Source organism: Mugil cephalus, chromosome 2 (assembly GCF_022458985.1).
Source record: "Mugil cephalus isolate CIBA_MC_2020 chromosome 2, CIBA_Mcephalus_1.1, whole genome shotgun sequence".
Taxonomy (NCBI): Eukaryota; Metazoa; Chordata; class Actinopteri; order Mugiliformes; family Mugilidae; genus Mugil; species Mugil cephalus.
In genome coordinates, this window is record NC_061771.1 from 8,398,033 (window position 1) to 8,425,358 (window position 27,326).

A 27,326-nucleotide genomic window follows, 5' to 3' on the forward strand; every position below is an offset into this window, starting at 1 on the left:
CGTGTGTGCCATGTGTGGTGAAAGTTTGAATAGCTTGAAAGAACACTACTACACTACAAAATAATCTTATTAAAATGTATTTGTTTTTATATGAAAGTAAACACAAATGTCAACCTTTTTTCTATTATAAACTACACGTATATATTGTTTCGGTTTATTTATTCACTTTTTTTTGTCATTTGTGACATTGGTAGAAAAATAATAAATTTATTTCCAGTAAAATAATTCATGTCCACAATGAGTCGATAACTTTAAGAGATTTTTATTCATTAATACACAGAGTATCAACAAACCTAAAGGAAAACATCCGATGGGAATAAATGAATAAATGATCGGATCAAACAAAGCTTTCAAATTCAAATAATGAACATTAGTACCAAATAATGTTTTCAATGTTGGCTATAATATTAGTTAAAACACAGTTTTACTCATATTGCGTCAAGTCCCAGGTTTGCCCTCATACTAACCTTCGAAACATCTTAATGTTCAAGAGCTACGGCTGCTGTTAAGTTACGCAATTTCCTGAAATGATAAATTTTAGAGACACATCGGACATAACAGGAAAGAACCATCTCAGGAACTAAACTAAATTTAGAAAATGATACTGCTGAGGATGATTTTATACCCAGCTGCTTTCACTCGAATTTTCCCTGTAAAACAGGGGGAAAAAACATTGTCCTGTGATTTAGTCAGACTTTTTGATTACATCTCAGAGTTGTCTTTCAGACATTCAGTGTTGCTGGTGAAGACAGAGACGTTTGCTCAGGTTTTCCGTTGACGTTTTGAAGACTTATCGCCATGCCAATACGTCAGGCAAAACAATGTCTCAGATGCTTCACATAGCAGGAATAGTTCAGCTGTTGTCACTGGATGCTTTAAATGGGAGCTTCCAGTGCAACTCTGTACACTGTACTGGGACAAAGCAGGAGTATTTTTGTTTTGATGTAATTCGACCGTGAACAAAGGCTGGATTCATCATAAGAGTTGGATTTCAGTGCATCACTTCTGTAAGATAAAACCCACAACATTTACAATTATTTGAAAATCAAATGGTGGCAAGGTACCGGTACGCCCCACCTACTAAACAGCAGTTGAAAGGAGTAAAAGGTGAAAGAAGTGTTTGGACAGCTTTTATTGGCTCGTCTTGAGCTAGATAATGAAATGTGAGCTGTGAAAAAAAAAAGGCAGGAGAAACGAGTGTTGGTGCAACAGTGACAGCATAACGGAGAACATTAGTGTTGTCACAACAAACAAACCTATACAATAAGTAAAGACACAAAAGAGCCATGTGAGTGAATGCCATCTATGAATCATCTTTCATTCGTATTTTCATGAGTTGTAAAATTATTTTGTATTGCATAAAACCTGGAGAGGTGATACTATTACTACTAATCAGCTTACATTAAGGTTTCGTTCTGAGCATTTATTTTGCTTCTCTCTCGTGAGCCAATGGCTGGATCAGAACTTGTCCTTCTTCTTCTTCCATTGCTTCTTCTTGGACTTGGAGTCAATGATCAGCTGAGACTGACGCTTCAGCGCCTCGCGTGAGATGATGTCCGCCTCTTCTTCTTCACTCTCTTCCTCTGTGCCACAGATAGGGACATGAACATTCAGACAGTTCGCATGTACCGGTACGTGCGTGTGAACGGTTATAAACTCACCTTCATCCACACGGTCCAGGGACTGATCCTCGGGGAGTTTGACTCGAGTGTTGTACTCAGGGAGTTTCCCCTCAATCCTGACATAAAACTGTTGAAAGCAAAATAAAGTCACACAGTGTAATGCCGTCACAATGAAACATGAACATTTGATTTCCACAGCAGCATCCACATAAACAATTATACAAACCACTATTATTATCATATTATCTAAAATGATGCTTCTGGGGGAGGTTTGCATGTCTATACCTAAGAAGAGCCGCCCATTCTTTCCTAAACCTTCTTGGTAGCTGTGCAGAGGACAGCCAAGCAACAGCACCCAAAAGCAAACAAGGCCTCCCTGATTTTAAATTATCAGCTCGGAGTTACGTCGAAGATTTCACTGTCTACAACTGCATCTAAAAGCAAATCAGTCAATGTCACCTGTGAATGTCAGGCAGACTGTTGCCTGTTTCCTGCAGTACACTTTGTATCCCATGACCTCAAACAGAGAAGGTGCTGCCAAGCGTTAATAATCAGGAGCAAACACTTCATGAGGCGCTAATGGCTGCTTTTCCACTCAGATAAGCTAAGCAAGCACAGCAGAATTCGTGCATATACTCCCGGCCACGTTGTGTTCTCACATCACAGGTTTCAACTTCAAGACTTCAAGTTCAAGCTGACGCATTCACCCTTACACAACCACCAAACTACAGTTTTATATTTATTAAATAATGTCCGTAAACATCCCTGGCATCAGTTAGTAGTGGCGCTCATATCGCCTTCATCTGGCATCTCATCAGTGATGACTATACACATGTGTAATGTTGGTTGTGTGCCAACATTCTTCGTGAATAGGGACGCCGTCGGTGTTCATGTAATAGTCCGCCTACGCCTTTCACCTACGTCACTACAACTGGACAAATACGTCTATGTACGTTGATGAGGAGGTTTCCATATCCAGATGTATTTCGAACCACCCTGATACTGGCTGAGAGTTCGCAGGGCTTTGTCTCTCACCTCCTCTTCTTCCATTTCCTTCATAATAGCAGCCAGATCCTTCCCTTGAAGCTCCTTGCTCAGTTGCTGTAATTTCATCTCACACCGGGTAATCAGCTCCACCACAAACTCATCTGAGTCGGGACGCACTTCAGCAACTGTGTCCGCACTCTGGCAGAAAGAGGAATTATGAACAAATACAAACTGAAGCGTCACTGTTAATTTAAAATAAATCCAACTAAGAAATCTATTTTGGAAGGGGAATTGAAAACTTCTACATCTCAGGAATGAGTGAGTGATCCTAAGGCAGTTATTTGTAGTTATTTTTTACCACTGAGATGTGTTGTAGTTTGTCTGATAAGTGCTCAACTCCAGCTCGGACAGTGCTGATGGTTTTCACGAGCCAGTCCAGGCGCTCTTGAGCTGCTTCACACTTCTGCTGCTGAGCCCGCAGCTGGAGCTCACACTCCTCCACCTTCTGCTGGTCACTAATGAAAACACAGAGACAGAGAAGAGTCATGAGAACAAATGTAAACCCTCCTTGACGTCTCATGAATTGGTTGCATGTGTGTCCTACCTGGACAGTTTAGCCTCTCCAGAATATTTCATATCCTCAAACTGTTGGTTCAGATGCTCCTTCTGCTCCTTCAACTGCAGCACGACCTCCTCATTCTCTGCCTTCATCTTCTCCAGGTGTTGGTGTGTCTCCTTCTGAGAGATAAAACGCTCCACTATCTCCTGCACAATACATGAAAAAAAAAAGAAGAAAATGTACAAATGTAAATACGTGAACACATCAACGTACAGATGAAGCTTTTTCCCTTACACACAGTAGATTTAGTAAATATTTTCTTTACACATATATACCTGTATATCTGTGACACCGGTGGCCTCTTTGATGCTCCTGAAGGCCTCCTCAAATGCAGAAATGGCTTTCTCCTCTTCTCCGACCATCCCGGTGGTGCTGTGCTGGGCTTCACTACTTAATTCATCCGGCTGCATAGTTGTCCTTTGGGCCTGCTGGCAACAAAGTTAGCAATCAGCAGTGAGAATATGAACTGAAGGCCTGAATTCAACATTCACACCTACTTCTTGTTGTGATTGATCGACTGTGTGGAGGTGACTGAGTAGACATTGAACTTCTCTTTCTAGTTCTCTTTCTCATGTTTAACTCGACTGTTATGATTTTTGAGTTTTTATGTGTATGAACTAGAACAACACTATCAATGTCTCCCTTGAGGAATAGTCTGAACATGTGAGTTGTTATCCCTGTTTTTAAACAATGCTGCCCTTCCCCACTCCCCGCCTCTCTGTGATTCCTCAAATTTCCAGTGTGTTTGTTCAGAACAAACATACGAAATACATTTTTTTGTAGACATGGTGAGATGGCCCAACCCAAACACCAGCTCTAAGAGGCAATATCCAAGGTGATCAAACTAAAAACATACATTTATGGCTTTCACCATAATAATCAGAATGTATCTCACCCTTCTGTCAACTTTTTCAGCCTGCGCTTTGCGCTCCTCAACCTTCTTCCTATAACTTGCTATTATGCGCTCCCTCTCTTTACGCTCTTTGTAGAGCTGCTCCTCCAGCTGCTGTAACTCGGCCTGCAAAGAAGAGAAAAAAGAGTGTGGCTTAGATATGAGATATTAGACTTAGACTGGAAGGATTTTGTTCATGTTTAATGTACATGTTCCTGTGTGGATGTAGCGATGATGTAAGCCAATCATGCTGTATTTGCATGTTGTAAACATCGTAAAAAGCGCATGTGTGTATTAGCGTCTCAACACAGAAAATGTCCTTGTAGCTCCTTTAGCTCCTGTAGCTCTTTTACATGAGATGATCATCGTCATGAGGCCTTTGCTACAAGCCTGCACGTAGTAAACTCATAGCAGCAGAGGTCACAGGTCACCTTAGTAGCTTCTTTAGAGAGTTGGGCTTCGTTATTCATGGCCTGCAGGTTGCAGAGCTCTTCTCTGTGTTTTAGGATTTCTGCTTCCAGACTATCCAACTGGCCCTGGAAAGTCAGACTCTCGTCCTCAAGTGGTAAAAGCGGGAGAACAGGAAATATCAGAAGGAGTAAAAAAGGAGGGAAACACACAACAAAGGACAAAGAATTAGCTGGAATATAATAATATTAATATATATTAATAGTACGGTTCTCAAGGTTGATAAAACGTCACCAAATATAGAATGAGACATTTTATCTGAATTAGCACTGTGAACACATCAGCTGCTCTCTGGTGTATTTCTGAACAAATGGCTGCTTAGTGACTGCTGGCAGCATTATCTGCAGCACTTTCTGTTACCATAGCAACCATTTGTGTCTAATAGAGGTGACGGGAGCCAGGGACAGGAAGTAGTCTACCAGTGTGGCTGTCTCACTTGATGTTTACAGTACATACCACATACACAGTGTCAGAGCACAGGCGCTTAACTTGCAGTGGACTACATACAGTATGTTTTGGGGTGAAAATTATTAACAGGCTGTGTACAAAACATTATATCATGTGGCTTTGTTCTCATGCAGGTGTCTGCTAATGGCAAATGCTGCTATGTTATACCCACACTAAATGAAGCTGGACAAATTGCGGTGTAAAATATGTACGATGAGTATTTTGTAATTATAGGAGACATTGCCAACGTATACTCCAACAAGCAGAGTCTACATTATCTTGAGCTTAAAAAACAGAAACGTGCATGCTGGACTAACCTGCAAGTGACTTTTCAGTTTCATGTAATTAATCATGATGTTCTCTGCTTCTTTGCACTTAAACAGGGTTTTCTCCAGACTGTTCTCCAGTGACCGCAGGTTCTGCAGACACACACACAACACACAAATCATTGCTCATGGAGCAGTTCGTCCTCATGTCAAATTTCTGTTAATGCTTTTTGTCAAAATAACACCTGTTACTAAAAAACAATAAGTCAGTTTAAAAGGCCCCAGTTTGTGCTAATGTAGAGGACTGGCCTATCTTTTCTGTTCACGCTCTACACCTCTGATTTCCAATACAGCTCTGGGTCCTGCCACCTGCAGAAGTTTTCTGATGGCTCTGCAGTCGTTGGGTGTATTAGAGATGGACAGGATGTGAAGTATGGGACACTGATTACGAACTTGTGGTGCGGTACCAGGCAAACCGCCTATACCTGAACGTGGACAAGACCAAATCAAGGAGCTGGTCATTGACTTCAGGAGGAAGAGGACACCAATGGAGCCCATCACCATTCAGGGCCAGGAGTCTACATGAACAACAGGCTGGACTGGAGGGACAACAATGATGCTGTGTACAAGAAGGACCTGAGTAGACTCTACATCCTGAGGAAGCTCAGGTCTTGTGTGCAGTGAATTACTAGAGTCTTTCTACCAGTCTGTTACAACGAGTGAAAGCTTTAGGACTTCTTTTATACCTCACTCTTTACCTTACTCAGCTGTGTAACAGCTCATCTATTTGTAACAATTATGCGACTATGGACAATTAATTTCCCTTGTAGATCATTAAAGTCTGTCTAAGTCTCTCCGAGTCAGACAGATGACTACCATTGCTTCTTCCTCTTTTTTCCGGGCACGAGCATCAGCAGAGACTGCTCCGCGGCTGCCCCCTTGTTTGATTCTCTGGTATTCCGTCTGCAGTTGTTCAAGGCGGTCCTTGTAGGTCTGGGTGGTGTGTCTTTGGGCGTTGAGTCGCTTCGTCTTGGACAGCACCCTTTGGTCTAGCACTGTGAGGGCCTCCTGAGAAGAAGGCAGTAAAATGAAAGGCGTAAGTAGCCTTGAATTAATGACATATCCTATTATAAATACTTCCTATTGAGGTGTGTAACATTGACTTGTCCTTGCTCTCACCTTCCCTGACATGTTGCGGTAGGCATCCTTCTCCATGCCTCTTTTATGAAAAGCCACTTTAATGATGTGTTCATCACCCTAAGACCCAAGAAAGTGAACAAGGCTGAGGTATTATGAGATTCATTCTGTCAAATAAACTCAGTCCTAAATGTAATGAGGACTGCACTTACAGTATTAGCCTCCGCTTGTTTTCTGTACAGCCTCTTGTTCTCCTGCCTCAGGTGGCGGATGGTCTCAGAGTTCTTCTTGATGGTGGACTGAGAGCTCTCATAGTATGCAGTTCTTTCGCCCTCTAGTGGACACATTTCATCATCACAACAATATTACATGGACGTTGTTATTCGCAAGAAGAGTAACTTTAACATCTAGCTGCTGGTTCTGTTGGATCTAGCATGTCAGTTAAACGCCTCTAAATACCTAGGTTTCTAACTTTACTAATAGTTAATCACGGCAGCTAGCATGAAGTAATGACATCGCTAGCTGGACACAGACTTACCCAGTAGCTGGATTTTCCGCTGGACCTCCATTATTTGGTCGTGCAGGGGAGGTTTAATTGTGTCGGCGCTGAACGGCATTCTTGCTTTTCTATTTTTTCTTGTACACAATTATTTCAGGAGGCTGTTATGACCACAGTCGGCTTTAGCTTGACCCGTGGTAGTCTCATGCGTTGCCTGGCAACGTGTACACAATAACGCGAGATTCAAAGTTTCAGTTGAGGATGAACTTTGGTCTGTGTTTCCTTATAATATATTAAAATATCTAATATAGATATTTAATAGCATAGATTGTTAAAAAAAAACACACAAAATCACTTCGTACACTTTTGATAACAAATGCATTCAAGTGTAACAGGCTGGTAACGTATTGAAACGTAACTTCAAAAAGGTGATGGTATTCAGTAACGTTATTTGTTTAAAAGAACTGAAAGTGCTGTTCAACTGATTCAACAGTGTTTTCATTTTTTTCAAGGCCGTAGTATTTAGAGCTGCTGAATTACACTGTGTTGTGCCCACACGTGTCTATTAGGGCACAAACTACATCCTTTAAAAAGATCAAATAGTTGAATGACCACCTTTCAGGCAGCGTTTTAGCATTAACTGCACATTATAACAGTCATAATACTGAATTTCCATCTATCCAATCCATCTATCATCCATTCATCCATCTATCCATTCATGAAGTATTTGCTCGCCTGCTTTTATGCATATAAACAGCTATAACAATTTCAACACTTTGAGGAAGGCTTTCCCCATGTTGTTTTATGGTAATTTTTGACCATTCTTCCAGAAAAGCATTTGTGAGGTCAGACACTGATTTTGGATTAGAAGGCCTGGCTCACAGTCTTCATCTAATTCATCACAAAGGTGTTCTATCATATTGAAGTTAGGACTCTGTGCAGACCAGTCAAGTTCTTCCACACCAAACTCATTCATCCATGTCTTTATGAACCTTGCTTTGTCCACTGGTGAACAGTCATGTTGGAACAGGACGGGGCCATCCCCAAACTGTTTCCTCAAAGTTGGCAGCATGGAATTGTCCAGAATCTCTTGGTATGCTGAAGCATTCAGAGTTTCTTTTACAGGAACTAAGTGGCCAAGCCCAGCTCCTGAACAACAACCCCACACCATAATCCCTCTCCACCAAACTTCACACTTGGCACAGTGCAGTCAGACAAGTACAGGTCTCCTGGCAACCAAACCCAGACTGATCCATCTGATTGCCAGATGGAGAAGTGTGATTCATCACTCCAGAGAACATTTCCACTGCTCTAGAGTCCAGTGGTGGTGTGCTTTACAACTGAATTCAACGATTTGCATTGAACTTGGTGATGTAAGTCTTGGATGCAGCTGCTCAGCCATAGAAACCCATTCCATGAAGCTCTCTACAGACTGTTCTTGAGCTAATCTGAAGACCACATGATATTTAGAGGTCTGTAGTGATCGACTCTGCAGAAAGTTGGCGACCTCTGCAAACTATGCACCTCAGCATCCACTAACCCTATGGCCTACCACTTAGTGGCTGAGTTGCTATCGTTCCCAATCACTTCCACCTTGTTATTATACCACTGACAGTGGACTGTGAAATTTTTAGTAGCGAGGAAATTTCATGACTGTACTTGTTGCACAGCTGGCATCCTTTCACAGTATGACGCTGGAATTCACTGAGCTCCTGAGACCCATTCTTTCACAATGTTTGTAGAAACACAGGATATTTTTATACAACTGCACATATTTTATAAATTCCTTTATACACTCATATGGCAACACGCAATTTTATTATTTAACAACAAAATAACAGGCAATGTAAAATGTGCACAATAACCACATATTCCATGAACTGAATACAAGTGAAAAAATACAAGCTATTAAAAATAATTCCAAGTTAAAAATAAACCCAAGTTAAACCACTTGGGTCATCTGTAATCTCTTAAGACTTTGCCTATCATGCTAAGATTTAAATTTAATCTCCTGCAGATTAGCAACATTGCTTTGGTGAATTATTTTCAAACAGTGCAATATGTTTTGTTGAACTGATAAAACACAGCTTTACTCTGTCAGCTCTAAACCAGACCCTTCAAAGCTTCGGTGCAAACTCCATTACAGAATACATTCAGAAAATGCAAAAATCTACAATAACATACAAAGAATGAGCACTTAATACAAACTTTAACTTTATCTCCCAATGAAAACTACCCCTATAACAGAGGCAATGGTAGAACAATTAAGAAAAGGTCATTTATACATAAATTAAACCAAATCTGACATCAAGATACTGTCTGACTTTATACATTCTTCAAGGAGAATGGCATCGTAATTCCTCCTACTGTTCTATTACTGAACACTGCGACTTAGTCTATGGACTTGGGCTGTTCATTGGACTTTTTCAGGACGTCGAGCAGGTTCTGTGGCATGAAATATGGCCTCTCTGGCGATCCATCGTTGCGCTCCAGGTCCTCCACTGTGACATGAACATAGAGTTTAGCAACAGCATTTTTACAGAGGCATTTTTACTCTTCAGAGTGTCCCAAGAAGTCATGAGACATTTAAAACAAAAAGTATAAAGAAAAATGTATAGTAGTTGTAGTTAGTTATGTTATAAATAAATGGTTATTTTGTTGGACTTTTCTAATTTTTTTTCTTACCAGGTGTCTCCTGATTTAAAATATTCACAAATCATTTCCTCACATAATCCGTAGCATGGGCTAATAGGGCAATTCATTTTGAGGAGTCACAAGATATAAATGGGACAAAAATGGGAGTCATTGCTCTAAATGTAATATGCAGAGCATACTGCAATGAATATACTGTAAATGTGGATATGTTCTTTTGTATTACAGTACACTATCAATAATGCAAATGTTTCCGTCTGGCACCTAACCCAATTAAAGCTTGCAGTCCCTGAGGACAACCTTGATTACTTAAATGGTTACACAGCAAAAGAGATTAATATATGATAGTTCCCCTAGGCTGAGGAACACTCTTCGTGAAAAAATAAATACCTTGAGTGTTTTTTTTTAAGGACATAATTATATCTTGCTTTGGCATGAAAACTCACCTGCTCCCAAACACCAAGCAACCTTGAAAGTCACAAATTTATCCATAACAGAACTACAATGATTACATACAATCAATTTTAATGGAGAATTACATCCAATAAATATGGAATGTCATCAGTAATTTCAGTGGGAAGTCAATTCACATCTTTCACAAAGTGACAAACAAGAGAAAAGGTAGAAAAGCATTCAGAGACTTAAGTTGTTAGTTGCAAGCATTCAGAAGGCCAGGTCCTTAGAAAGAGAGACAGATCAAGGGGAGGGAAAGAGTGAGGCAGGCGGAGTCAGTAAACGCTTGGAAGGGGTCTGCAGAGTCTGAGAGGTCATGATGACTGCATCATGGCAACACAATCACAGCACTTACGCCTGTCCGAAATACCAAGGCAAGAAGGTGGCAATACAAGATAAGGGATCCCATCACGGTGAGGATCTCTACTAGACTGAAGCTGAAAAATACATAATAGACGTACACTACTGTATATACACGAGTCCCATAGGAAAAAACGGCCCAACATACAGTATATCAAATATGTCTGAAACATTTTGGCGTCAGCTGGTATTATTGTAAACAGTGAAAGAGATTCACCATCGATTGTGATGTGTTTGCTCTGACTGTAAACACGGTACTTAAGTGGTTCTGTAGTGCATTTGTTAACAGGATTAAGACAAACAAGTATCAGTGACAGTAATCAGGCACAGGTTCAGCACTCACAATGTTCTACAGATCTTCACAATATAAAAACCAACACTGTTCTAAAACCAACACAATAGAGCATTTTTTTTGTCAAGCTACAGAGATGCACTGGGCTTTTGACCTGCTTTGACCTTCTCCAGGAATACGTCACTCCACTCACATAGCAAAGCAATCTTAAAGTTTAGCTTGTCGTCTGCTGTACATTTAATGGGTCCATATTACAAGGTTGTAAGGACACATCTCTCTTTCTTTAAGCTTCATGATGTTTACCAGGCTTCACTTGTTTTCTGCGTTTACTCCTGTGGAGCTGACAGAGGATTATCTTCCTCAGGCTTCTCTTTGTCCTCTTTACTTTCACCAGTCTTCTCTTTCTCAGCCTCCACGGGTGCAGCTGGCACCTCCTCTGTCTTTTCCTCTGGTTTCAGCTCCTGCTTTTCAGCCACTTCGTTCACTTCTGGCTCTTCCTTGTTTTCAGATTCCTCCACTTGACTGGCTTTTTGTTCTTCAGTATTCTCCTCTTGTGCCTCTTCAGCATCCATCTTGGACTGCAGGGGCTGCTCCTCCTCATTGTCCTGCTTGAGCACCGTCTGCTGTTTCAGCTGGATCTCTCCATCCTGCTGATGCTGCAGAGGCGTTTCCTCCTCCAGTTTCACATCGGCCATTGCTTTTGCAGCATCTGCCTGCTCAACACCATTGTGGTCTTCCTCCACCCTCTGTGCTTTGGAGAGGATCTCGTGCAGCTCAGGGGACATGAAGTAAGGCCTTTCAGGAGAGCCGTCATTTCTTTCCAAGTCCTCACCTTTTAATTGTGTGCGCATGTAATGGTTTGGGACGGGTCAAAAGAAAATTAGGGGGGAAATGTAAACGTAAAAGAAAGGAAAGGTGTAAAAATATGAGGAAAGTAAAATTAAAAGGAGACAAAGAGAAGAAGAGTCAGCAACATGTCAGGAAGAAGAAGAAACCAGCAGCTCAGCTTTAGAAAGTTAACTGTAAACAGGAAGAAGAAAGGAAATCAGGCCTTCTAGAGAATGAAAAGGTACTCACAGAAGCAGAGGAACAGAGTGTCCACACACATGGCGTACACACTGAAGAAGCCATGGGCGATCAGGTAGGATCCCACTACCAGGGTCTAAATGGACAAGGGCATACATATCATCAAATGCTCATAACAGACCTCAAAAGGATCACACCACTAGAACATAACTGTCCTTACCAGTATTGGCACCCAATAGTAATTAAGAGATGGCGCCGCCTCCTCTACAGCTTTGATTCTCCCAGAGAAAAAGAAGAAAGAGAAGATCCCTATGCAAAGAAAAGGTGGAGTTAAACTAGAAAGCCAGACAAATCTCCCCACAGTGCTTGGATCTGTAATTAAAAACAACTCCCTTACCCACAATGCCAACGATAAGGAGCTTCCCAAGAAACAGGAGGAAGTCAGTCACTTTGTCTAAAACAGCCACCCTGCGTTGATATGGACAGAGAATATATCAAATTGAACTGGACAATTTAATATGTAATAACACTAAATATACAAATCACACTGTCACAGTCCTTTCCTGAGAAGAGAAAGGATATCTCATTCCAACTATATAGAGTGTACATATGATATGGTCTATAAATGTGGCTATGATGAAATTCTACCTGACAATGTTCCTCATAAGAAGGAAGAAAGCGTCTCGAGCTGAGGTACAGAAGCTCTTTCCATAGATTGCAATCTGAAGGGAAAAAAAGACAGTTCAACCACATTAAAGGTTGGCAAGGCAGAGTGTCACAAGGTGTGCTGTATCCAATTACAAGGACTCACCATGATGTAGGCATTTCTGTTCAGGAACTTGATACATTTCTCCAGACACCAGAAGCAGCACTTCATGCACTTCAGCATAAGTTTAGCAAACTTGTTCTGAGCGCCTGAAGGGCAAGAGATAGAGGCTAGGAATTATACTCTGATCCTGTTCTTACAACCATACACTAATCATAACTGACTGTTACACCGTAAACAAGGATTCAGCACGCACACATGTATGCAGTCTGTCTGACCTTTTAACTTGTGATCCAGATACTCCAAAAGGACCCTGATGACTTGGACCAGAGACAGGATCAGAGAGCCAAAAGCAAGGGAGCCTGTGTGGTATCTGTACATGAGGAGCAAAGAAAGGGCAGCTTTGAGCATCACACACTCTTTTCTGTGTCACATGGGAAGAATAAGTCCCCCCCGACTTCAGAAAATGCCTCATTTAAAGAGAATAACTTTCTTTCTTCTAAATCCTGCAAAATTTGTATGTAAGCCCACTAAACTGCTCTGACTTTAGCTGGAATTTTCACCAAAAATGTCACTCTTTGATTTGAAACAAGCTGCAATTGTATATCTAAAAAAATCTATTTTCAAACCTGAGAGCGCGTCCCAGAGAGGAGTAGATGGGGTAGGCGGGGATATCGTCCGGCTTTTTGAAGGCCCAGTAATACGAGGCAAAGGCCCCTGCCAGAGTGACCTGGCCCAGGGCCGTCACAAAGTTGGCACACCAGAAAAAGAGGAAGACGTTGTAGAACTGAAACAGGATAAGGTATCTGTGGTAGAGAGTCTCACCGCCGTAGAAGGCAAACAAACACTCTGCATCTGGGCACACCGTTGAAACATTGGATGCGTTGAATGTCTGGAAAAAGAGAGAAATATGGTGAGAGAGGAGACTTAAATTCACTCAGGAGACTTTTCTGACTGTATCTTTAGCCACTTAAAGGACTAGTGGCATTTAAACATGTACCTCAGGGTTGCAGGTGTCTCGTGAATACGGACAGTCAGTCTCATTGAACACTTTGTACACCTGCTCATTAGACGTGGATAAGAAACTGTGCAGAGCTGTAAAGGAGCCAACAAGGGGAAATGTGACAGAATTATGTCTTCACTGTTTTTATTCACGGCAGAAAAATTAAAGGATACACGGCAGTAATTGCCCAGTAAGCAATCACCAAAGCCAGAAGGGTGAAAGTCAGCAGTGGGTAGAACAGCGATGACATAATGTGGCCAACAGCCCTGAAAAAGAAAACATGATTTCAAACATTGTGCGAACAAGCTCTGAGGCTACCTGAGCACGTAGCCACTAGCATTAGAGCACCGAATACTAAAATATGTTTTACAGAAAGACGTGGTAACCAGTTAGCAGACAAATTGGTTAGCCTACTGTTCCATGGTAGCACACATGGCAGATAACATAACAGAAAACTTACAAAAATATAAATAACAACCCCAGTCTCTTTCTTTTCAGGCATCATTTCAAAGTGTCGCCACACACCCTACTGAATGTAGATAAACCTCAAACGTCAGTTTTTTTCTCCTTTAAAACTGTCAAATTTGTAAGAAAAAAAAACATTTCAAATGAGTCTGTGAAGGATAAGCAGAAGTAGTAGATAAGTAGAAGATGAAATGAGATAAGTCTGTGGAAAAAGTTTGACTGATCTGGATCAATAAAGAATCAGTATGGTTAACTGAGGAGGTTTGGAGATACAGACATATGTATGACTTGTGTTTTGAAAGTTTCAGGTGGCGTTCTTGAAAGTAAAGCAGAGAGTGAAAAGAGAAGCAGGAAGTAGACACAAGAGACAGAGTAAGGCACACCGAGGAGCGTATGACGAACAGATTGCAGTGGCGTTTGCTTTGTAGATCACTGCGTCTAGGTCCCGCAGTACTCCAAAAGCGCCTTTATTTTTGCTGTTTGATCTCCAGTAATACATGTCTCTTAAGACTCTGCATGCTCTGCTATCTTCAACAGCTAATGGCTAACACTGGACTGGTGTAAGGAGGTAGTAAGTATTTCCAAGCCAAAGGCTTGGAGCAACTACTGATTCTGGCTGGAAACAACAATCTTTTTCACCAACATAGTTTGGGGTGGGGAGCGTGCTAGTGGTCTGTTTGGGATGTCATTTCATGGAAGTTTGTAAGTTTTGTTATTTATTTATTTATTTATTTTACCCTTATTCATTGAGGGGGTCATGTTTTGAATATCGACCTGTCTATTGCCCTGTATTGGACCTCTGTTTTTGAAAATTAATAAACTTACATGAAGCAGATTTATGGAAAACTGAAAGATTGTGTGTGGGTTTGTTACTACTTGTTAAACTTTTGACTCTCCCCTTCAACTGAAAGAATTCCTACAGTTCAGACTCACCTGCTGGCTTCTTTGATGAGGGCGATGGCGATCATGATTCTCTTCCTCAGGAAGATGAGGAGGAGAATAATGATGATCTCCACAATAGCCAGGATGATCACTGCAAACAATAGATTCAGCAGATTAACAGGATTCATCCACACTCAGGCATAATACAGAAAATAAAAGTGTTCTCACAGAAAGCCAGCCAGGTCTGCCTGATCTGCAGGTACACAGAGAAGTCCGTCTGCAGGCCCAGGTCACGGATGGTGACGTCAGCACCAGGTTGTCCCTTCAGACTGGCAAACTCCATGTAACAGTGGACAATACCTACAAATAGTCCATTTTATTTGCTTATTTCCATTTCACATGCAAAACAACCATAAAGAGAAACATTGTTACGTTCACAGGTTTAACTACTTACCATATCCAATCACCAGAATAACCGAAACAATCATGATCCAAATCATGACGCCAGCCAAGAAGCGCAGCAGGACGATGAAAATCAGGCTCACAACCATGGCTATCACCAGACCGCTGGAAAGGATGAACACATAAGTCACATTACAGAGGTAACAAAGAGTCTTTTTGTCTGTGATCAGCAAAATCAGGCATAAAGTCAGTCTTAAACACAAATATAAAACATCGTCCTCATCGTCTGGGCTACTACAACAGGTCTGATGAACGTACCTGTTTAATGACTGCCAGGGCAGTTAAATATGTGAATACGGAAATATGTTTACTAGTGTCGTATTGTTGATGTTTTGTTCAACTTTTAACCTGTTATTGTAACAGTAAAATACAGTGAAACCTACAGTAATATCCAGTGCCAAGACTGAGTGTAGTCCTCAAAGATTCTCATGGCGACTTGACGAGCTTCTACAACAACATTTGATTTCCTGCAACAAAAGGAAATGAGGTTAAAAATCGATGTCAGTGTCTAAAATGTACATTATAGACATCTACTAAATACAGTACAAAACTCCAAAACTCCCAAAATGTACTAAAAGATTGTCAGACAAGTCACGAATAGGCATCTAAATGATTCATGATTATTAACTAAATTAATTACAATCAGATTTTATATAAAAAAAGGAAATGTTATTTTGTTTTCTAATACTAATCTGTGATTACATGTAGCAATCAGGAGGCTAGACACACATACTATAAATCACCTGTATCCTGCATATTGTTCTGGTATCCCTGTGGAACTTTTTATAACAGCAGCTGAATAATTAATTAACTGGCTAACAAAGTTAGCTAGTAGCTATAATGAATGAATGTGAATACCATCTGAATGACAAATTAGGAGCACAGTGTGTTTACATGAATAAAAAACGTCAGTGTTGCTGAACAGAACTACCACTAAAAAGAACAGGTTCTCATGTTTAACTTGGAACTTGGATGTGGAATAGGAAACAGCTCAACAATAGCCATGCTTGGAAGAAGACTACAAAACAACAGGAAACATTACTCAGCATCTTGACAGATAACGTGTGTGATGCAGTGCTAAAGCTGGCATTAAAAGTTTACTGCCAGTAAACAGTAAACACTCACATGATGAACCACAAATAGGACATACAAACAGAGCATAACTTCAGCAGGTCAGAGGCTGTAACAGACATCTGCATGCAGTAAAATCCAGATATGTCTACTTGGGTATACACAGGTTTATATGAGATATTTTCGCGATAAATTTAAATTATGTAACAATTGAATAAGCAATTCAACTGTTTACTAGACAGGATCTTATAAAAAAATTGGGGTTTAAATTTTTTTCCTGACAATGTAAAATATTTTTTTAAACCAACAAATATCAGGTTGGTGAACATATTGTGTGCAGATGTACAAACAGTATATTTAGTCACACGGTGAGAAGGACTCACTTTGACGCCTCCAGCACGTCACTAGCATTGACATTTTGGTCTCCTTCACCGATAAAACTGGTCACGTTGCCGACCACCACCACACCACCTTTCATCGTTCCCAGGGCAGGAAGGCATCGACGCGTGACTGTAGAGGAAAGAGTTTTATTGTTTATTCATTTGTAGTATTGTTTTATTTTATTTATGTTTTACAGAAATTGTGTGAGTACAGAGAGGCTTCTCACTTACATGCTTTACTGGGCATCAGAATACCAGGACACAAGCGATCCCTCAGGATCTCAGGAACAGACTGATTAACATAACACAAGTTTTGTGACATACTGTGTGTATATGCAGTACTGTTTTTAGTGGAAAAAAATGCTGTAAACTAAGAATGCTTTCAAAAATATACATAATGATTGTTTGTTTTTATCAATTTACAAAAGTGAAATATAAATCAATACAAAAGCAAAATCTAAGACACATTAATGTTTGGTGTTAGTACCTTTGCCTTCAAACCAGCATCACTCCTTATAGGTACACTTGCACAAAGTCAAGGATTTCGTAGGATTGTAGATGCAGTGGTCGACCAGCAGAAGAAAAACACATCAAGATTATTTCCCTTGGAAATCAGAAGATGTCCAGCAGAGCCATCAGCTCAGAATTGACAGAAACCAGTGGGACCCAGGTACACCCATCTACTGTCTGGAGAAGTCTGGCCAGAAGTGGTCTTCATGGAAGAGTTGCAGCCAAAAGACATTGAAACAAGGCCAATAGACTCAACTATGCACAAAAGATAGGAACTGGGTGCAGAAAATATTTAAAATATTTGGCTGTAGAGGGCAGTTTGTTCACCAAAGAGCTGGAGAGTGGTACAATAATGAGTGACTGTAGAAAACAGTAAAGCATGGTGGAGGTTCCTTACAACTTTCGGGCTGAATTTCTGCACATGGAGTTGGGGGTTTGATCAGGATTGATGGTGTCCTCAATGCTGAGAAATACAGGCAGATACTTATCCATCATCATCCATCAGGGAGGAGGATGATTGGCCCCAAATTTATTCTGCAGCAGCAGGACAAAGACCCCAAACACACAGCTAAGGTCATGAAGAACTATCTTCAGAGTTAAGAAGAACAAGAAGTCCTGGAAGTGATGGTGTGTCAGAGTGTATCTGGGATTACATGAAGAGACAGAAGTATTTGAAGAAGCTTAAATCCACAGAAGATCTGTGGTTAGTTCTTAGATGTTTGGAACAATCTACCAGCCGAGTTCCTTCAAAAACTGTTTGCAAGTGAACCTGGAAGAATTGATGCTGTCTTGAAGGCAAAGGATGGTCACACCAAATATTGATTTGATTTGGATTTCTCCTCTGTTCATTCATTGCACTGTGTTAATTGATAAAAAACAAACTATTAACACTTCCATTTTTGAAAGCATTCTGAGTTCATAGCATTTTTTCACACATATAAATGCTGATGCTTTTAACATTTACCATGGTGGTGAAGTTCACTCCTTCCTTGCAGTACTTTCTGTAGTATTCACGGTCCTCGCCTTTCATGACATTGCTCAATTTGAGATACCTGTTAGGACAGCTTTCCACACATAGCTAGACACATAAAACAACATGCAGGCATGAGAATTAACTTGGTCTTTTGACTGGGCACCAACAAACACAGAATGAGCAGAATGTTTCTGACCTGTGGAGTGGGACACTGGAACTCCAGCAGCACCAGAGGACTGGCACATTTCAGGATGTTGAAATAGAACAGAAGGGGTTTGTTCCTGTTGTGTGATAGTGAAAAAAAAAATTAACCAGAATTATTGCAACACAATGTCAACGTAAAAGATTTCCCAAGGACATGTTTGCTGTAAATATATTGTGAGGCGACTTACGCCAAGGGTGTTCCAGCTTGTCCACAGAACTGCCCTCTGCTGTCTGTGGGGTAGATCACTTTTCTGGGGTCACCCTGAGACCAAGCTGCATGGAACAGAATTTAGAAAACAATTCAAATCAAATCTAACTGAACCTCTAAAAGCAGACTAGATTTTCATACTCAACCAAATGAATCAGATAGAGATTTAATCTAGGAAAGCAGATAGAAAACATGTTGCACCATGTGTGAATAGTTTCAACCTTGAGAACATGTAAACCATACAGACCAGTGTGAAAACCATCTGACATAGAGCAGTTAATCAAACATCTACAGCTCAGCAAAGAGATGTTTGACGCTGTATCTTTTTATTTTTTAACTTAGTCCAGATCATCATATATGTGTTGTGTAGTTTTTAAAATATGGATTTCGGTTTTTTCCACTAAATGTACAGTGCATGTTTTGTACGTATAAATGGTGGTGAGGGCTGGTAAGAACCTACCAACATCTGTCTCTCGCTGTTGGGGTCTAACACCATAACAAAATATGGTGGTTAATGACAGAAACCTGTCATATAACCTAGTCCAGCGACTAAAATGGGAATGTCAAAATAATAACGTGTGGGTACAACACAAACAATTCAATGGTCCTTCTGACCCGATATGAAACAAATTCTGAATACTATGACCTTCATGAAGTCATGATTTAGTGAAGGAGTCTTTTATTAGAATACATTCATTCTGACAAGTATACCTGGTGAAGTGACAAGTGACCAGTGCATATTGTAGAGACAGAAGTTCAGCCTTACCAATAATACCAACTGCAAAGTACCCCAATAAGGCCAAGATGAAGAGAATGCAGCAGGTGACATCTGTGCAGCCCCTGGGGAAGAGAAGAGAAGAGAAGAGAAGAGAAGAGAAGAGAAGAGAAGAGAAGAGAAGAGAAGAGAAGAGAAGAGAAGAGAAGAGAAGAGATTAGTGTCCAGTTACTTCAGAAAGCAAACTTGACCATTTCAAATGAGATATTGCATTCATATAAATTGGCTGGCGGTTGTGTAGACATACAAATAACTAACAATCATCAAACAAAAATTAAAGGTCTCACCTGTTTTGGATCGGACCTTTAAAGTTTGGGTCAAACTCCCTGGACTGCCCTGTGGATAAAAAGAGACTAGGTTAACAACATCCCCGTTAAGATTAACGATTACTATCAAACTGTAGTAAGTTCCCTTTAATTTCTAAAAATAAACACTACTCCCACGGCAGATTTAACTTGAAGGCTCACTAGCATTGACCAAAGTGACAAAGACTTGCAAATCAAAAGATTCTTCCACCGACTGCCGTGCCTAACAACACAAAATGGTTCCCCGGTGAGCTCCCTGTGGACATCACCTCATATACCTCAGACACGCTAGAGGAGATATCATCACCCAAGCACACACTTCCTGCGCTGAGATGGAGCTAGAAGTGTGAACATTTTCGCACTTCACTTTGCAAACAAATCATCTCCTTTGTTAAGACAATGATTTGTTTATGATGCAGCGTTTGTGCCTGACACATACAGTGAACTGAAAGAGATTATACCATCCTACATGGTCTCTTTACGTCTGCGTCCACCTCTGCTGCCATGTGACAGACTAACAGTTCTCAATACAATACTAACTATTGACCTTTGGTTCCCCGGTGAGCTCCCTGTGAGCATCACCTCAAATCATCACGCAAGCACACACTGCCTGCGCTGAGATGGAGCTAGACGTTTGAACATTTTCGCACTCACTCCGCTTTGCAAACACACCATCTCCACGCCCTATGTCCCCTCAAAACATGACCTCAGACTTTGAAATGTACCACATCCTCTCCCATTTCTGTAAATGTGCCACAGCCAACATGACAATTCATAACAGAGCAGCACCAGACCATTTGGATGCTTTAAATGCACTGCTACAGACACAAAGTGAGTGTTAGGGACACGTCTTAACATCTGCAATTCTACACTGTGAAGATACACCGTCTGCCTACAAAATGCCGACAGAACAGAAAGGCATGCTTTTGCTATGTGAGTGTAGCATTTAGCAGCGGTTTGTCAACCATCATAGTCACTGAACCATGTGCCATTTGTCAACTATCTGGGAAGCCTGAATCCTGTCAAAAATTCTTTCAAAATGTAACCGTACCTGCCCGCTCATATTTTGCCATTACGTTGCTGCTTCGTCCTCTGTTACGGAGGGTTTCACCGATTCGTGGGCGCCTGCTATGTTTGTCTGCTGTTTTCTTTATGTGTACTTCCGGTATGAGGTCTGTCTGAACGCTTCATTTCCCCTTTTTTTTTTTGTTCTCAAGGTTCGCATTCACTGCCTTTTCGCCCTTCCTCTTTTCGGTCCTTCAAGACGCAGTGGCAGTAAAAGCACTACAGACTAGTGATTTGAGGGAGGATCTCAATATAAGACTTGACAAAAATGCTTTGTCAGGTTTTGCAAAGCTTGCAGAGAAAACCAAAATAGTCTTTAACGTTTTAACATTGTACGTTGTTTTAGAGTCTGTTAAACAACATGTTTTATATTGTGAAGCGTTCTCACCTCTGAGGTTTTCTCACCCTAAAAACAAATAATATGACAGAACTTTAAAAATGCACAACACTCCACGGTTTACTGTTTACGACTGGGTGAGCCGTTTTCTCAATGTTTCCTCAACTTCCTGTTCCAACTTTAAGCTGCATTTCAGAGCTTGTTGCAGTGTTTCAACAGATTCCCCCATCGAGTGCTTTCATGACGAACAATACACTGTCACACCGTGGTGAGGGCGTCTTGTCTTGGGGTTGTTTTGTCCTGTCATTTCCTGTTTTATTTTGAAAAGTAACTCTCCTCTTGTTTCAGGTCACTTGCCCTTCCTCATGTGTCACCAGTCTGATTGTCTTCCCTGATTCCTGATTGTGTCCACCTGTCCCCTATTTCCCTCCATGTGTTTAAGTAGTCTGTGTTCCCCTTGTCTCGTGCCAGAGTGTTATCGTCGTCAACCTGTTCTCGTGCTTTGCTTCATGTCTTCAACCAAAGTAGTTCCAAGTAAGCCTGTGAATCCTCTCGAAGAGAAAGTTTTGTTTGTTTAGTCTTTTCTTAGTTAAATCCTTAGTCCTGAGGTTTTCCTCCATTCGGAGTGTTTTGTGTTAATTTTATGATTTGTTTCTTTGATTTGAGTTTCCTCCTTCTGGAGAGTTTTTTGTTTTCACTGATCAGATTAACGTCTAGGTTTTTTTGTGGCCATTTGTTTGTCCCTCTGTGAGGGATCTCTGAGCAATCCAATTAAAGCCTTTTTTGTCATCTCTGCATTCTGAGTCCTGAGTTCTGCTTTGAGTCTCGGCCTGACATACACAAAGATGTTTCATGCTTTGTTAAGACAATGATTTGTTTATGATGCAGCGTTTGTGCCTGGCACATACAGTGAACGGAATATCTGAGATTATACCATCCTACATGGTCTCTTGACGTCCGCGTCCACCTCTGCTGCCATGTGACAGACAAATACTTCTCAATACAATACTAACTACTGACCTCATCTGTCACATAAATAGTATAAACCTTTTACATACAAATAATCTGAATCCCCCCCCCAAAAAAAAAATGTAGCTGTAACTTTTAATGTTTGACAGACACTGGACTTTAGAGGTACTGATATCTGATGCTGATATCTCTTCATTGAATGTGAGGTGGCTAGCAAAGTTAGCTTAGCATGAAGAACGGAATAAAAGTAGAATAAAAAAACGCACAGCTATGCTAAAACCTGTTAAAAACTGTGCTATAGTGATGACAGTGAACAGGCTAACTGACTAGTGATACATAGACATACTCTTGCCGGTTTATTAGGGACACTAGTGAAAACTAATTCATTCTAATATAATGAACTCAATGAAGAGAGAGCTGTTGATTCCACTGTGTTTTCATTTGAGAGGTTGGTTTGTGTGTTATTATTAAATTGTTTTGTGTTGTACTGACAAATGTTTCTATTATTTTGACCCCATTTTAGTCAGCGGACTAGGCTTAATAACCTCCTTTTCGTGCTTTAGTGTTTGATTCAGCAGTTTACCAGTAGCAATAAACTGTATCCTCCAAAATAACGGTAATTAAGTTGAACGACCACTTTCCTGACGCTGTTCCACATCAACTGAACATTAGAGCAGTCATGAAGGAGGCTTTAGTGCACGGCTGTTACAATAAAATGCACTGGTTTTCACTGGTGTACCTAATAAACTGGCAAATCAGTGTATTCCTCATCTCTCTGCAGGAAATGTATTCAAACATTCTAGGATACAAACATTACTAAAGCTGATGGACCTTTCTTATCATAGTATAAACATTGATAAGTTAATTAACAAATATTTTTCAACTGAAAATTAGGGTCATAAGTGCTCCACTGTGTACAACATACAAGACACTACCCAAACATGTAATTCTGTAATAAGCAATTTGTTAGTACACCAGACACCAAACCTATCAGCATCTACGTATAAATCTGGCTCTAATCTGTATGTTGGTTTTTAATTAGCCCTGCGGTACAACTTTGCATGATGAAATGCGGAAGTGCATGAAGTAACAGCATTACAGAGTGATGTTATGGCAGATTTTTCTTTTAATAGTGTAAAGGTGTTCCTTGTGTTGTTAAGTCTTACAGTTCCTCCCTGCCCTTACTTTCTGTGCATATATATTTCCTACTTCCCTACAGAATAGGATAAATTCTCCACCAGCCTTTTTATTTGTGTTTCATTCAACTGTGAACGGGACAGCTCCATTAGAGCCGGAGGAACAGGCTGCTCTTTGCCTGTTTTGTGCTATAAAACAATCTCTGATTGTGCTGAAAGGGATTCCAGCAACAGACAGTCTGACAAACATCTTGTAAATGCTCTCATTAGCTCATCTAATTGGTGGAACTAAACAGAAGTTTATTGATGTTTATCTGATGTTCTGCAACACTAAAAAGAGCTTTCTTTAACCATGCAAATGTTGTAGGTATATATATTTTTCCTCACTAGAGTAACTTGGGTTCCTCAGGTGGCTCATTACACACTTTCGAGGGACCAGATGGTGAATCCCACAGGGCCTTCCAGACAGACTCAAGTCTGCATTCAGGTCCACATGAAACACGACCTTTAAATGCATTTACTAGAACCTTGAAATCAGACTGAATAACTATTCGCAAGTGTGGATGGTCTTATTATTATTTCTGGAGGACACTTTTTTCATGAAATACTAATGTTGTGGGGTTGTTTTGTTGTTACAGGGACAATTAGTTTTTTGAGGGTAATAATGCATTGTTTTAAGTACATAGATTACACTCATTGTGGTTATGGTTAGGGTTGGACACTTGGCCAAGATTGTTCGAGTTAGAGGAAGAGGAAGAGGAAGAGGAAGAAACATAAGTTGGTGTGTGCGTGTGTGTGTGTTAAAAGCCGTGATGATGTCATGAATGATTCACTAATGGGCCCAGAGGGGTTATCAGATGAACCTTGTCCTGCCTACTTTAATGGGTAGCGGCTACTGCGGTTGTACACGTTTGTGCGTATGTGCGCAGACTGTATGTGCAAGGAGACACTACGAAGACATTTTGACTCCTGTGCTCTTCTCTCTCTCCGTTTGGATTACACAGATTAGGATGATACGCTGATTAATCAAGGTTACAGGACAGCTCTCGTTGCCTCAAATATTTCCTCTTTTAGACAATATTTTTAAAGCGCCACATAAATACCACTACTCCTCCTCGCAATCACCGCTCAGCTAGAACAACAAGCAGCAGTTCGTCTCATCATCCGAAGTCAGTTTTCATCAAACGTGGCCATCTTCGAAACATCTGTCTTTAATGTCTCTGGAAGTGTAAATGCTGTGTGTGGCAATATGTCTGGCTGCCTGCTTTATATTGACTGGAAGCCTCTTGACTGTGTCTGCTGAGTGCGTAGAGCAGACAAGGCAGAACACAGTCTGGGGAGTGCAGGCTGCAGCCTGCCTGGATGTGGCCACACTGGCCTAGTCAGAGGGTGAATGTAGCAGCCAGAGACTCCTGTTTCTACTTGGAAGGATGGAATGAGTATTGTTTGTTTGTATCATATAAGCCTTTATCTCTGGTTTTAAAGGGGCTGCGGTTACTGACCTTTTAGCCTCAATGGGGGAAGGGAGTCCAAAAAAAAAAAGAGCTGTTTATATGGCAACAGGAAAGCCATAAGGAAATGCTGCACAGCTGGAGCCCCATGGATTGGCTGGGGAGGATGTGCACTTAACATTTCACTTTGCATTGTGAAAGAAGGAACAGTTCAATGGTGAGACAGCATTAGGTTCTTTTTCCAAATGAAATGCCAGCATTGCCCTTGAGCCGTCGATGGCCATCCTCTCGTGTGACAGCGCTGACATGGGGTACTAAACCAAAGAATAACACCGTTCACAAAAACTTCATGACTCAACACTCCATATGAACAACAACCCAGCCCAGACACAAGGAGACTGTGCCGGGCGGGCTGCGGGCTGCTAACTATGGTGCTGCTGAAAATAATACATGTGTGAGACGATAGTCAGCAATGAGTCATGATTTAGAGGAAGCTTCCATAACATGTGAACGCAAAGCGAATCAGCTTGAGAAAAGCATCTGTGGAGTCCATGTGTTTCTACATTGGTGAGAATCTATGTTCATGTGAGGATGAAACAGCCACATGTCATTCGACAAAACAAATGGGGTTTGAGCCCAAAGGAATAAACTAAGCGCAGACATATGGGCTGTACATACAGTACTGTCATACGCAGCCTGTTATCCATGCATGTGTGCTCTTATTCTCCTTTGTGGTTTGTGTTTGTGCAGCACAGAATACGCTGAATAAGAAATGTAGACTACCACGACAAGCCTATTAAAATAAAATAGTTTTCTTGTTTGGACGATTTTATCAGGCTCAATCATATAGCACACCAACAACAATCAATAACTCGGTTACATTTCGATCTATATTCGTGTGGTACAATGAAGAGATGCATATACGGCATGTTGCTTTCATTCTCCGTAGATTTCTAAATAAACCATTTTCTGTTTGAAAAAGATGAGACCCCTGAAAAAGTAACGGAGGATGAGGATGACTCCAGATCTGCATAAGATCCATGAGGTCCACACCCACCCATCCATTGCAGTCATTGTTTCCATTCCTCCGCCCGTTCACAGTCAAATCAAAGATCGAGCGGAGAGCTGGACCTTAAAGTCGTTCTTACCGTATTTAGGGTCGGGTTTTTTCTCTTCTCCATTCTCCATTGCCGCACACCGCTGCTGATCAGACCTTAGACAGGACAGTTACCATGGAAATGTCGAGGCAAGAAATCATCAATAACGACGAGTGATCCAGCAATGGAGCAGGGAGGCGATCCCAAATCAAAGGCGAGTACGGCGCATTCCTGCGGCCAATGAGAGGGCGAGTTCTGATGACTGACAGCTGCTACAGCCAATCAAGGCGAGTCACAGGGGAGTAGCTCCACCCCTCACAGTTACTGCAATGGAATGTGTGTCAGGGCGACTAAATGCGTTTCTAACGGTCAACAATGTTTGGAAAAAAGCAATTTACTTTACATTAATTACTACAGTATTTACGGCCATGCCAAATATAAGAATATACAGCCTAATGAAAAGCAAGAAAACAGTAAACCCGTATTTTTATGCACAGGAAAACAACTCAATAAAAAATATCACACTATTGCCTTTACTATATGTTAATTTATTTAAAATTCCAGCTACGGATTAGACTATTAGGTATGCATAAAATAGTCAAATCTGTTCCCATTTTGACTTGCAAGCATTGCTCACAATGCGCTACATCGATTTTGCTAATTCTGCACAGGCCTAGTTATTTACAAACTGAATGATTTTAATCAGAATCAGAAAAAAGCTTTATTTATTTACAATTAGGAGGGCAAAGAGCGGTAGAGTACATAAAATTATAGAGCAATAGAAGAAATACACAAAGGTGGGTGGCCTAAAGCAGCATATTGTGTGCATTGGCAGGCCTCTTGCCAGTAACAGAATTATAACACTGCACACGAGGACACAGTGACACACAAGAAAGTATTGCACAAAGTGTAAGTCTAAAGTTATTGTAACACCTTAGAGTTCAGGACGAGAAAAACGTTGGGAACAAAGGTCGCTCTTCTCCTCTGGGTCTTACAGGCTGGACAGGGGGAACCTGCGACCAGATGGCAGCCGGTCGAATGCTGGGAACAGAGCGTGCGTTGAGTCATGAAGGATTCAACAAGCCAGGCTGCTAGCCTGCTGCTCGTACACAGTGCTCAGGTGGCGAGCAGGATGTCCAATAATCTCAGAACACACCTTCACAATGTTGTGCAGGTGGCGGTCACTGTCCTGTAGAGTGATGGAGTGACACCAGCAGCACATGGAGAAAGCTAAAACACTTTCAATGAATGTGTAGTAGCTGATAGTTTAACTTCAGTTTCCTGGGTAGGTACAACCCCTGTTGGCACTTCATCAGGATCCCCTCAGTGTTGGAGGGGAACCTCAGTTGGCAGTCGAGGATGGTTCCCAGGTATTTGTATTCCTCTGCTGTCTTGACCGGAGAATCATGGTGACAGTTGCCGCCAGTTCTCTTCGGGTCCTGGAGAAGGTCACCACCATCCACTTAATTTTACTGACATTCAGCTCCAGGCAGGAAGAGTATGACTACTCTGCTAACTGCTGCAAAGAGGGTCCGTGGGACAGGAGG

General features: G+C 41.1%; 2 protein-coding genes across 5 annotated transcripts; both read right to left on the reverse strand.

Annotated features, from left to right (window-relative positions):
- Window positions 1–245: 245 nt before the first annotated feature.
- On the reverse strand, window positions 246–7,144 carry odad3 (outer dynein arm docking complex subunit 3). 2 transcript variants are annotated; one of them, XM_047578781.1, is made up of 13 exons: window positions 6,977–7,144; window positions 6,651–6,772; window positions 6,481–6,558; window positions 6,178–6,369; window positions 5,353–5,454; window positions 4,552–4,677; window positions 4,124–4,246; window positions 3,504–3,653; window positions 3,214–3,374; window positions 2,968–3,124; window positions 2,658–2,807; window positions 1,662–1,749; window positions 246–1,583 (listed from the first exon to the last, which is right to left on the reverse strand). In XM_047578781.1, exons 1-13 carry the CDS (start codon window positions 7,053–7,055, stop codon window positions 1,459–1,461), a joined length of 1,653 nt encoding a protein of 550 aa, XP_047434737.1. In that variant the 5' UTR covers window positions 7,056–7,144; the 3' UTR covers window positions 246–1,458. The 2 variants fall into 2 exon arrangements, with proteins under 2 accessions (XP_047434737.1, XP_047434736.1); XM_047578780.1 differs by having other exon boundaries at window positions 3,504–3,656.
- Window positions 7,145–8,736: 1,592 nt separating this feature from the next.
- Window positions 8,737–25,998, reverse strand: slc44a2 (solute carrier family 44 member 2). Of its 3 annotated transcripts, none has more exons than XM_047578323.1 (22): window positions 25,831–25,998; window positions 19,707–19,755; window positions 19,411–19,484; window positions 18,625–18,709; window positions 18,429–18,513; window positions 18,224–18,337; window positions 16,981–17,041; window positions 16,753–16,879; window positions 15,682–15,765; window positions 15,291–15,403; window positions 15,065–15,196; window positions 14,888–14,987; window positions 13,663–13,755; window positions 13,487–13,571; window positions 13,116–13,378; window positions 12,765–12,859; window positions 12,532–12,635; window positions 12,369–12,442; window positions 12,118–12,188; window positions 11,941–12,029; window positions 11,772–11,856; window positions 8,737–9,438 (listed from the first exon to the last, which is right to left on the reverse strand). In XM_047578323.1, exons 1-22 carry the CDS (start codon window positions 25,868–25,870, stop codon window positions 9,329–9,331), a joined length of 2,133 nt encoding a protein of 710 aa, XP_047434279.1. In that variant the 5' UTR covers window positions 25,871–25,998; the 3' UTR covers window positions 8,737–9,328. The 3 variants fall into 3 exon arrangements, with proteins under 3 accessions (XP_047434279.1, XP_047434277.1, XP_047434278.1); XM_047578321.1 differs by lacking the exon at window positions 8,737–9,438 and adding an exon at window positions 10,098–11,526; XM_047578322.1 differs by lacking the exons at window positions 8,737–9,438; window positions 25,831–25,998 and adding exons at window positions 10,098–11,526; window positions 20,776–20,918.
- Between the last annotated feature and the right edge of the window lie 1,328 nt (window positions 25,999–27,326).

Coding starts and splice junctions, on each gene's coding strand:
- odad3 (XM_047578780.1), bottom strand. CDS start 7,055: ATGCCGTTCAGCGCCGACACAATTAAACCTCCCCTGCACGACCAAATA. Junction 5,455..6,177: donor AAAAAGAGGAAGAAGCAATG/GTAGTCATCTGT, acceptor GTGTGTCTGCAG/AACCTGCGGTCACTGGAGAA. Junction 2,808..2,967: donor AACTACAACACATCTCAGTG/GTAAAAAATAAC, acceptor TCTTTCTGCCAG/AGTGCGGACACAGTTGCTGA.
- slc44a2 (XM_047578321.1), bottom strand. CDS start 25,870: ATGGAGAATGGAGAAGAGAAAAAACCCGACCCTAAATACG. Junction 18,338..18,428: donor TCCAGTGTCCCACTCCACAG/GTCAGAAACATT, acceptor TTATGTGTCTAG/CTATGTGTGGAAAGCTGTCC. Junction 17,042..18,223: donor GAGTGAACTTCACCACCATG/GTAAATGTTAAA, acceptor TATGTTAATCAG/TCTGTTCCTGAGATCCTGAG.